Source organism: Myotis lucifugus, unplaced genomic scaffold (genome assembly GCF_000147115.1).
Source record: "Myotis lucifugus unplaced genomic scaffold, Myoluc2.0 scaffold_104, whole genome shotgun sequence".
Lineage (NCBI taxonomy): Eukaryota > Metazoa > Chordata > Mammalia > Chiroptera > Vespertilionidae > Myotis > Myotis lucifugus.
This window is the reverse complement of record NW_005871152.1, coordinates 2,723,577-2,735,692: the sequence shown is the minus strand read 5'-3', so window position 1 is coordinate 2,735,692 and position 12,116 is coordinate 2,723,577. Positions and strand designations below refer to the sequence as shown.

The 12,116-nt window shown below is 46.3% G+C and overlaps 1 protein-coding gene across 1 annotated transcript; it reads left to right on the top strand.

The window, feature by feature from the left end:
* The first annotated feature begins 1,094 nt into the window (after positions 1-1,094).
* Positions 1,095-10,377, top strand: LOC102425037 (transmembrane 4 L6 family member 1-like). The gene is made up of 5 exons (XM_023757289.1): positions 1,095-1,265; positions 5,404-5,469; positions 6,850-6,995; positions 10,003-10,189; positions 10,357-10,377. The coding sequence occupies exons 1-5, from the start codon at positions 1,095-1,097 to the stop codon at positions 10,375-10,377; spliced, it is 591 nt and encodes a 196-aa protein (XP_023613057.1).
* Positions 10,378-12,116: the final 1,739 nt, after the last annotated feature.

Here is a 12,116-nt window from a genome sequence, read left to right as displayed (position 1 = left end):
GGAGAGCGCCCCCTAACACGAAACTGGAACACCTCCCAGGTCACAGTCACATTCCACAGGCTTCTCCCGCAGCCCTCACCCAGCGGATGCATTCCTGACTTTAATCTCCTGTATGCTTGGTAGCAGTGAGTGTAGGGAAAATAAGATGTAGAACGTTTCCCTCTCTCTATGTGCCTCCATCCTGGCTTCTCTGTAACCTCCAGGCTCAATAAACTTGACTGACAAAGAACGTGAAAAAAGACGTTTTCTACATAAATAAAATGAGATGATTCCAAGTCCCCTGGTGTTTTACGCTCCAGCTACCATGCACTGAGAGCCTTGTATGAGAATATTTGAATATGTTACCTTATTTTCATCCTCTCACCAATCCCACAAGGGGAGGACTAATGTCAAACCCATTTGACAGATGAGGAAATTGAGGCGAGAGAGGTGAAATACCTTGCCCAAGGTCACACAGCTGCTGTGTAGTGGAGCCAGGGTTCAGACCCAGGATCTAGTTCAAAATCACTATGGGAATTACTCCTGGAGTGGATGAAAGAACCAGAACAGGATACCAGTAATTTCCTAAATATGACCTCAGTCCCCCCAGTCCTTTAAGGAAACCTATGGGATATCTAGTATGAGCCAGCAGTCTTCACATTGACTTTACTTCCTTTGGTCCATACACCACCATCTAGGACAGTGGTTCTCAACCTGTGGGTCGCGACCCCTTTGGCGGTGGAACGACCCTTTCACAGGGGTTGCCTAAGATCATCCTGCATATCAGATATTTACATTACAATTCATAACAGTAACAACATTACAGTTATGAAGTAGCAATGAAAATAATTTTATGGTTGGGTCACAACATGAGGAACTGTATTTAAAGGGCCAGAAGGTTGAGAACCACTGATCGAGGAGGTCGATATTTTTCTCTGCTTTACAGAGGAAACTGAGACTCAGAGAGATGAGGTGCCTTCCCAGGTCACACCACCTACCAGTGGAGAAGGTGGGGAGGTGGGCGTGGCACCTGCTCTTGGGGCTCTGCGGTGGTGCACTCTCTCTCTCTGCCGGTTCCTGGTTGCTTTCTCTCTCTCTTCCAGGGAGGAGTCACCATGTGCTCTGAGACGGGCTCCAGGTACACCGGCATGCTGCTGTTGCCCTTGGCCATCGCTGCCATCATTGCCAACCTCCTGCTGTACTTTCCCAATGGGCAGGTGCTGGAGCCTGCCAAGATCACAGACTTGGTCTGGTTTTTCCACGGCTTTCTTGGAGCTGGTCTCTTGGTAAGAATGAGGTTTAGCCCTAGCCAGTTTGCTCAGTGGATAGAGTGCCGGCCCAGGTTTGATTCTGGTCAAGGGCACATACCTCAGTTGCAGGCTCGATCCCCAGCCCTGGTCGGGACACATGTGGGAGGCAACCAATCGATATGTCTCTCTCACATCGATGTTTCTCTCTCTCTGTCTCTCCCCCTCGCTTCCACTCTCTCTAAAAAATCAATGGGAAAATATCCTCGGGTGAGGATTAACAACAACAACAAAAAGAATGAGGCATAGTTAGCTTACCTCTTCCAAATGAAGGGTTCCCCTTAACACCCCGAAAGTCACAGAGCAATTGTCTCATCTTCAAGCCGCCTTCCCTAGGCCCCGGAGCATGGCTGGCTGCTTCTCCTCTGGACCCACAACACATGATACACAAACAGTGTCCACATTGCGCCCAACATATCATGCTGCAAGCATCTTTTTATGTCCCTGCTTCCCCCATTGGGCTGTGAGCTTCTCCAGAACAGAGTCCAAATCTTGTTAACCTTTGCCCACTAAGAGCCTACCTAGCAAAGTGCCGGCTGAGACTAGAGCTTAATATGTGGCTGCTCATTGCATGAAAGATACACTTTATAAAAAGCACAATAACTGAATACTTGTCAAGTTCATCTGGTTTCAAGATGACCACCTTGAAATATAAATTATGTCACTCCCATCCAGGCTTCCCTAGGCAAAATTATGGGATTAGCAAACTTCTTTCGTAAAAGGCCAGATGGTAAATATTTCCAGCTTTGCAAGCAATGTGGTCTCTTGTTTCAGCCACTCAGCTCTGTCATCACAGGGCAAACGCAGCCATAGGCAATATGTAAGCAAATGGGTGTGGCTATATTACAATAAAACTTTATTTATTAAGCAGGCAACATACTGGATTAGCCTACAGGTTGTAGTTTGTTACCCCCTGAAGTAGATAATGTGTTTTCCTTCCTTCCCGCCTTTGTTTTCATTTGGCTCCTCCTCTCCCAGTAGTCCCTTTTGAAAAGATCATTTGATTATGGGAGACCCCAGTGCCAGGCACTGAGTAAGTGTTCAATAAATGGATGAATGCATGGGGCATAAGGAAGCCTCAGAAAAAGTTGACCATCTCCCTTCCTGCTTCTTCTCCCCCCACAGTATTAGATGCAGTGAGGTCACAAGTTGCATCCATTGACCACCCACCCCTCCCTGCACAAGAGAACATCTAAACCAGCAATTCCTGGGCCAAGGTTGTCTGTTTCTCAGCGCAGAGCCCGTCTTTATGGGCAGTGCAGACCCAGGAGCCTAACAGACTTTGCTCAGATGATGGGTCTGCCCTGCACCTGCTGTGTGACCTCCCTGAGCGGCAGTGAAAGGAAAATCGCACCATCTCACAACAAGGTGGAGACACTAAATGAGACCATGTATGCAGAGTGCCCCCAACCCCCAGCAGCCAGTGAAATGTGAGCTGTCCCCTTTCCTGGCTTGGATTCCCAGCTCCTCCACCTTCTCTGTGGGTCCACCCAGAGCCTGTCTCTTGCCTCTGACCTTCGCTGCTTCTTTCTGCAGGACAGATTCGCATTTCTCAGCTCCACCACCAGGCAAATCCCTAAACTCACTCTCTTCAACTGTAGAACACAGGAACATCAGCACCCAACTTCTCTAAAAATAGAAATGAGCAGGTACAGTGACTATTGAAAGGAATCAAGCAGCTTGAGACCAGGTTTTCCTAAAAGCAGAATCTCAGAACCTGTATTTGAAGAGAATGACTCGAAGGGAAAGCGTTCTTTGATCAGGTGGAAAACGGAGGGAGCCCAGCTCAAGCAGGGACCCGACACCCTGTCTCCACTGCACCCCTTAACACCAGCGGCTGTCCAACCCTGGCTCCAGCTTCCCAACAAAACCTCCCGGATCTCCTGGGAAAATGGTTGCATAAAGTAAAAAACAGAAAGCCGGTCCCTCTTTCTCTCCCCCACCCCTTTTCCTTTCCTTCTTTTTTGTTCAGTCAGGCTTTAGTGCCGCTCTATGTCTTCCCAGGTGCCCAGCTCTAGGGTAAACGAAGGTAGTGGCCATGGGGTTAGAGAGAAGAGGGTGTATTTGAGCTGTGAGATGTTAGGCACAGCACTGCATCTCTCTGAAGTCTCCATAAAAAGGGGATATCAATAACAGCCATCTCCCACGGTTATGGTGAATACTGTATGAGATCCTGTAGAGAGTCAAGTCTGGCTTGTGGCTAGTGCTCATTCAATGTCAGCCGTAAGAGAATCAGAGCAAGGGGAGGTCAAACCATCCTTGTACCTAGGGTTATGGAGTTGGATCCACCCACTTCCACTATAAAGAGAGAGCTGATAATCAGGCAAACTCAGTGCACTCTTCTCCAGCACTGTGGATACACACTGCCAAATCCTGTAGCTCTCCTTTTCCTGGGTGCCATGGAACTGCCCCAGCTCTCCTCAAGACGTCAAATCTTGCACACCACCTGGGAGTTTGGTGCAGTGTCTGCATGTTTTGCTTTACAGTGACTTGGATACTCTGGGGAGGAGACTGTGCCCTCCAGATCTCCACAGTCCCCACCACTCCCTAATACCTTATACCAGGACATACCTTTTTACTTAAAATTACATGCAGAGCCTCTAAAATCATGTGAGTTTGCATCCCCATCCCCCCACACCCAGCCTCAGGCTATCATCATTAGCATCAACCACATACCAATCGTATTTTCCCTAAGGTATGTCTTAGTCAGCTTGATGAGGACAGGGGACTGGGGATCTCTCAGATGCTTGCATCAGCAACACATTACCAACCCTTTCTAGGGTGAGGTGATTTTTTTTCATAAAGTTGAGTTCATCCATTGTGTATTTATTTCCTGTTTCTCGCTCATGGTCTTAGCATGCCAGTGCCCTCTCTCCTATCCCACGCTGCCAGAAGAAACAGGGGGAAACGTCATCACAAATTTTACCACCATGTCCTTGGGTCTGGTTCTGTGTCCGACACTGGGGCAAGAGCTGCTGCCCCCCAGAGCTCAGAGCCCAGAGCCCAGAGGGAGGAGGAGAATGCAGTGAGCTCGGGGCAACAGGACAGAGTGGTGGGAAGGAAGGAGCTATTCACTTTAGCTGTGGGGGGAAGGGGAGGGGAGAGGTCACTGAAAACTACAAAGAGGGCATGTACTGTCTCACGGCTGCTATGATCAACTACCACAAACCTGGTGGCTTGAAACATCAGAAATGTATTCCCTCACAGTTCTTAAAGCCAGAGTTCTAATGAAGTGTGTTGGCACAGCCCCATGTTCTGTGCTCTAGGAGAAAATCCATTCCCTGCCTTTTCTGGTGGCTGCTGGCATTCCTTGACTTGTGGCTCCATCACTCCATCTTCACAGCCTCTGCCTCTGCCTTCTCCTCTATGTGTTGGTCTCTCAAAACTCCCTCTGCATGTGATCGTGTTTAGGGCCCACCCAGGATAAACGCCTAGTAAAACCCCAATTTAACCACATCGTTAGTCATAGAAGGTACTATTCCAAGGTCCCAGGATTAGGAAGTGAATATATCTTTAGGGTTTGGAGAGGGGCATTTTTCAGCCTACCGCAGGAGATAGCTTCTAAATGGACCCTTTGAGGGTGAAGAGGAGTTTACCTGATGGCCAAGGGTGAAAGGCCTGTTCAAGGCCCCGAGGCAGGGAAAGTCCTGGGTCCATCCCGGGAGGCCATAAACTGGTGTGTCGGGAGGTCTGAATGATGGAGGGGAGGTGAAGCCACGAAGGGCTCATGTACACCAAGTCAGGGCCTATGTCGTATGCTACAGACAATGAGGAATCATTGGACATTTTTAATAGCTAGAGCAGTGATGGCGAACTTATGACACCTCTGACACGTGAACTCATTTTTTTTGGTTGATTTTTCTTTGTTAAATGGCATATAAATATATAAAATAAATATCAAAAATATAAGTCTTTGTTTTACTATGGTTGCAAATATCAAGAAATTTCTATATGTGACACGGCACCAGAGTTAAGTTAGGGTTTTTCAAAATGCTGACACGCCGAGCTCAAAAGGTTCGCCATCACTGAGCTAGAGACACAATCAAAACCTTGTTCCAAAAAGGTAACCTTCCCTTCATTACAAGAGTTTTTATTTTTATTTATATTTTCGCCACAGGTTATGGTGCCAGCACTAATGCTGTTGAGAGGAGGTGGAGGAGGCTGCTGTGTCCACAGATGTGGGGTAAGTTCTGTGGATTCTACAGAATGTTTAACCTCCTACCTACCTACCCCTCCCCCAAAGGGCTTATTCCGTAGGCCAGTGGTCGGCAAACTCATTAGTCAACAGAGCCAAATATCAACAGTACTTCTTCAAAATAGACTCGCCCAGGCCGAAAACCGACTTCTGCGCATGGGCCACGAAGTTTCAGTTGCACTGTACATGTGGGCCCGCACGTGGTATTTTGTGGAAGAGCCACACTCAAGGGGCCAAAGAGCCGCATGTGGCTCGAGAGCCGCAGTTTGCCGACCCCGGGCCTAGGCCATGTGATTTTAGACCAATGCTCCTTTGGAACATAGTGATATTATGCAGGGCTCTAGCTAAAAAAGATCCCGGGAAAAACGAACCTGGAGAAGATGTGAGGAGAGTCACTTGCATTGGACACAAAGCTCTGGTAGACCAGCCTGCTAGCATTTGGCTGTTTGCACTTCTATCTGTCTGCCTGTCTGTCTGTGGGGAGGTCTAGGACCCTCACATCCTTTGACTTTCCTATTCCCTGGTAGCCAATGGGGTAACACGTCACAAAACTGGGATCCAAGCAAGAGGGGACGTTGAAGATTGTACTCTCAAAAACACTTTCACAGGAACTCTCTCAGAATGTCCTGTGAAGAACAGAAGCTGCCACTCTGTAAGTTCTTCCATTACGGATTTATTTCTTGTTCCTGATCTTGTCCCTGATCACAGCAAGCTGTCCATTGCTTTTAGGTTCCTAGTTCACACACCATCTCATTTCTCTTTTCTGCTTCAAAAGTCCCTGCCCCAACCCTTGCAGCTTCCAATCAGACCGTCCACAGAGGTCTTAGCCCCATGTCGCCTGAGGACCATCTCCAAGGAGCTCCCTGAGTCATTCCATTACGCTCCAGCTGTCCCCCTGCCTTACTCCCTGCGGTCAGAGGGACACAGCATGGATGTGTCAGGAATAAAAGCTCATGCTTTGAAGCAAACAAGTTCACCAGCTTCGCCCCAGTTTATTAATGTGCTAATATGCCACCTTTCCTCGACACTTGCCTCCCTGTGACAAGTAATTATTCATTTACTCACCCAACCATACAACAAACACGTACTGAACACCGAGCACCAGGTTGGCAAATAGTAGTGGATCATTTCATTCTTTAGAATTGTAACTGGGGTAAGTCAATGGACAGAGGGCGTCTTGCCTCCAGCACTCATTTTGTACATGTGGGAAGCAAAACAAGGACACCTACCGGGTCTGACATCTGCAAGAAAAGATTTGGATCCTTTTCAATTTGCCAGGAAACTCAGGGGCTGCACCTGTAAAAAGCTGGCTTCCCACCACCGTCCTTCCCATTGCTGCACTGAATTTCTGACTCTGTTCCATTGCAGATGCTGTTCCCTGTGCTTCTGGCCATACAGGGCACAATGGGGGCTGTGTACTGTGTGGTCATTTCTTCACTGGGTTTGCTCAGTGGCCCCTTCTGTGACACAGGCAGTGGAAACTACACCTACCCTTTCAGGAATGACAGCCTGGAGTGAGTAGCATTCATGGTCTTGGGTCAGTGTCTAACATCTAATGACGATACAGCTGATGACCACAAAGAGTATGTGCTCTCAGTATTGACCAAGGGACCAGGTACTTTCGTTCATACCTAGTGTCTTGTTCCTCCCTCCACACCTGCTTCCAAATCTAGAATCTCTAGGAGGTGATTGGCCAAGGGGAGAAGTGCCCATGAATTAAGGAGTCCGCCCAAGGTATTCAATATAATTAATACCTGATTTCATTAGCCCCAGTTATTAAACTCAACTAGATGCTGAGGGTCTGCTTAGTACTTGCTAGGCACTGTGATAAGAGAAGGGAGTGCAAAGGAAGGATGAGACAACTTGCCTGTTTGCAAGTAGTTTACAGTCAACCTGGGAAGACAATTACCAAGTTTGGAATTACACAAATTACCTGAAGTGTCTGGACCCTGTGATTATGATGCACATTTATTTTCCTGAAGGGACACAGAAAGAAACCCAACACCAACTGATTGAGAAAGACCCTGTTTCTCTTTTCATTTCATGTTTTCTCCCTGGCAGGTCTCATCCATCCCCATGGCTTTCACAACCATCCATCTATCCATGTAAATAATCCCAAAATGTCTATCTCAAGCTTAAATCTTCTGAGTTCTTGACCCAAATATCTAATTACCTCCTTGAAATTTCCTCTTGAACACATAGTATTTCAATATTAATATGTCCTAAACTCTATGTCCACAAATCTCCTATTGGTCATCCTCACCCTAGTAAATGTCACCTAAAAGCTGTGAGTTATCTTTGATTCTTCTTCCTCTTACTTCCCATGTTCAATCCATTACCAGATCTTGTCAATTCTCTCCTGACAATATCTTTTCACCTAGTCTGTATCACCCTGCACCCAATCTCCAACACCATCTACCTCCAACAAGTACCTGTTGGGGGAGCTCATCAAGAAGACATGATCACTGCCCTGACTGGTTTGGCTCAGTGGATAGAACGTTGGCCTGGAGACTGAAGGGTCCCGGTTCAATTCCGGTCAAGGGCACATGCCAGGGTTGCGGGCTTGGTCCCCAGTTGGGGGCATGCAGGAGGCAGCCAATCAATGATTCTCTCTCATCATTGATATTTCTGTCTCTCTCTATCCCTCTCCCTTCCTCTCTGAAATCAATAAAAATATATTTTTAAAAAAGAAGAAGAAGAAGAGACAGTCAAGCTGGACCGGGCAATTGGAGGCTCCTCAGCCCCTCCCCGGTCCTTGAAATGTGCATTCACTTGCCTTCCCCACTCCCAGAAGCTGTTCCAAGGATACAGCCTGGAGAGAGCAATGTGATATTGAGACTATACGTGACTGAATCCAGTGAGGGCCTCTCTATAAAAACTTAAGATGCTGGCAGGTGGGTGGGTATGGAAAACTACTCATCTTGTAGTCATGTAAGTATTGTAAGTAAATCCCCTTGCTTATTAAACGTGCCGCCTCCCAGTCTGGTGTGGTTTGCCTTTTTCTTCAGCTTCTCCCTACCCACCCTCTGGGGGCTGGATTCAGGTCACACCCGGGAAGCTCCTGACCAGGTTTAGGAAGCAACAGTATCCCAGTTCCATTTTGCCCTTCAATCCTTTTGCTATCGATTAACCAAAAGGGTTTTTGTAAAATGTAAAGATGCTGATAAGGCCAAGAAATGTTTACATTTAAAGAAACTTAAATGTAAGTTTAAGTTTGGAAACACAATAGGTACGTATATGAATATGGGTAAAGGTGGAAATAAAGACAGAAATGTCAAGTAATATACAGCTCTATGAAATATGGCCTGAAAACCTATTCCATTTTCCCTTTATCCAACTAGTACACTGTGAGTCCAAAGTTCCCTTACAGTTTTTACTCACGTACTATTTCTTTTTATAATTCATTGCTCTCCTCTCTGCTGCTGTCTCCTTCAAGGCCAGGTGACTCCAGCTTTCCCTATGAAGCCTTCTCCAACTACTCTACCCCTCTAGTCTTCCCCTTTCTAGGATATAATTAAACTATACTGCCTACTGCATGGCAGGCAATGTGCTAACACCTTATCTAATCCTCCTAATCGCTCTATGGTGTTGTTGCCATTTTTTAAATTTGATTTTTTTAAAGCGAGGAAGGGAGGGTGTACATCGATTTATTGTTCCAATTATTTGTGCATTCACTGGTTGATTCCTGGATGTGCCTTGACCGGGGATTGAACCCACAACCTTGGCAAATTGGGACGATGCTCTAACCAACTGAGCTATTCGGCCAGGGCCTTGTCGTCATTTTTAAGGTCACTTTACACATAAGGAATCTGATGTACAAAAACATTTAGGAAATTTATGTAGAACTTTTTTTAAACTTTATTTTATTGTTTAAAGTATTACAAATAGTAGTACATATGTCTCCTTTTTTCCCCCATTGACCTTCCCCCGGCCTCCCCTACACGCCCCCCGACCCCCACACATGCCCTCACCTCCCCCCCCCCCCCGTGTCTTGTATCCATTGGTTATGCTTATATGCATGCATACAAGTCCTTCGGTTAATCTCTTATCTCCCCCCCTCACCCCACCCCCACCCCCCACCCAACACTCCCCAGCCTTCCCGCTGTCGTTTGACGGTCTGTGTAGACCTTTTTAATGAGGAAGCTGGAGTTAGGACCTGGTTCTGCGGGACTTTCACACCCAAGCTCTTAACCACTTCCACTGCCTCTGAGACCTCATAGCAGCCGTTATAACCTTGTAGCCCAGGGTTTCCCGCTTCTTCATATGCTGTCTTGTGCAGCTATGTCTACATCCACAATGCCTTGCTGAGAAACTGTGCTATCGGAGGGAAAGGGTCTGCTCAGCCCTTTCCACCAAGGGGCAATAATAAAGCTTCTATCTTCGTGAAGATGAGAACAATGAAGACCCTAAAGCTTTGTAATCTCCTGTGTTGGACTAGTGCCTCTCCCGTGCTAGTCAATAACACCTCCCTCCCTTTACTGTCTCTGAAAGCCAGGCTCATTTTCTCGTCTATCCTGGCAGGGACAACTACTTGTTCAACCAGCCCACCTGGGCCACGTGCCAAGAGCCTGAGCATATCGTCCTGTGGAACGTGGTCTTGTTCTCCATCCTCCTAGGGATCGGCGTGGTCGAAGCGGTGCTCTGCCTTGGCCAAGTCATCAGTGGACTCTGTGACGTCTACTGTGGCACCTGCATCCGAAAAGGGCAGGTGAGTGCTCCTAGAACCCGGGAATTTTTCAGTCACTCCGCCTGATCTGTGCCACACTGTCTCTCTCCTGCCCTAGCCCCACAAGCCCGGAGGTAAGCCAGTAACTAGGAAATGCCTTTTGAAATGTAGAACTTCATTTGCCACCTTGGGTTTAATTTTTCTTTCAGGTGAACATAACTGGTTTATGAGCAGCCTAAGAAATCACAACTGATGGACAGGTGAAGGAGAATTCCCGGGTTTCAGGAGGACTGGATTTGGCGAATGTCAGTCTCCAGAGTTCCGAGAAGCTGAGAAAAAAAACCCTGACTTTCTTACCAGAGTAGGTTTGTATAAAGGACAACAGTGTTGCAAACTTCATCCACTTTGCTAGAATAAAGATTGACATTTCTTCCAAACTATGTCTAGAAATGACATAAGAAGTCATAGGGATGTACACTGATAGAAATAAAAAATAATATAATGATAGATGCTTAATGTATTCAGTGGTTATTGTATCCAGGCCCTGCGCTAAGCACTTTATCTACATAATTTCAGTTAATCCTATAAAGCAAATGGCATTATAATGCCATATTGCAGATGAGGAAACTCAGGATCAGAGAGGTTCAGTTGCTTGTCTGAAGTCAATGAATCTAAGTTTTGAATTTGAGCCTGATTCCAACATTTATAGTCTAGACCACTTTTCTGTGGATCTCAGAGATTATTGCTTAAACACTAACTAGTTCGTATTCATTTACAAAAAAAGGAATAGTGGGGGCTCTGTGGTCAAATTAATTTGAGATACACTGGATTAAACAAAGTGTAATAGGCTTCTCTGCTGCAGGACTTGTCAGAACCTCTACAAAGCCAGTGTGCATTGCTTATCTCCAGGAAGAGAATAGCAAATGCACAATTTCCTGGTCTTATCTGACCACAAAGCCCTTTTCCCCTGGAACAATTTCTATGGGGCTAATATCCCATGGCTCACACTTTGAGAAACACTGTATGACTCAGTGACAAGGTAGAACCTACTTCACTTAACCCATAAGAGTCCCAGAGGGTTTTCCAAACCACCAGAGAAGCAGAAAAATATGGAATGAAATAGGTTAAGAACCACTCACTTGTTTTTTGTTTTGGCTTTTGTTTTTTAAGTTTGGTGTAATAGCAGGAATCAGAAGTTTTATTTTAAAGCTCCTTTACTGTCATTGCAATATTTTTGAGAATTCAATATCTACCATACAAGCTCTGACAGTTCCCAAGAAGGCATCAGACATCGTCTCTGGTTGAAGAAGCTTTGCAAACTAATGGATCCTGCATAGCTGACTGCTTCCATGATATCCGGGCCCCTGCTAACCCGTATTGTGCCTTTGTACAAATGAGAGAAAAGGCAGAGGATACAGCATGGCAAGCAGACAGAACCAATGGCAAATTTTGAAAAGGTGTCTTATCCTCCAGGTTGGTGCAGCCTGTACTGGATTGACTAATATCCTTTCAACTTTTATATTAACAGGAACCTCAGAATGTGACCTAATTTGGAAATAGGCTCTTTGAAGATGTAGTTAGTTAAAATGAGGTCCTACTGGATTAGGATGGACCCTAAGTCCAATGTGACCAGTGTCTTTATAAAAAGAGAAGAAATACGCATAGAGAGGAGACCATGTGAGGATCAAGGCAGAGATTGAAGCTGCCACAAGCCAAGGATTCCAGGCAACCATGGGGAGCTGGGAGAGAGTCATGAGCCAGATTCTCTCTCTGAGCCTCCAGAACCAGGCCGACATCTTGAATTTGGACTGCTAGCCTCCAGAACTCTGAGAGAATAGGTTCCTATTGTTTTAAGTCACCCAGTTGGTAGTAGCTTGTTACAGCAGCCTTAGGAAATTTATATAATACACAAGTCCCAGCCCAGGGTGCAAGGAAGCAGACCCCCACACCCTCCCCTCCCCCCCCCACA

Excerpts from the sequence above, each read along its gene's own strand:
- LOC102425037 (XM_023757289.1), top strand. The coding sequence starts at position 1,095 with ATGTGCTCTGAGACGGGCTCCAGGTACACCGGCATGCTGCTGTTGCCC. Across the intron at positions 1,266-5,403 it reads TTCTTGGAGCTGGTCTCTTG|GTTATGGTGCCAGCACTAAT; the intron begins GTAAGAATGAGG and ends TTTTCGCCACAG. Across the intron at positions 5,470-6,849 it reads GCTGTGTCCACAGATGTGGG|ATGCTGTTCCCTGTGCTTCT; the intron begins GTAAGTTCTGTG and ends GTTCCATTGCAG.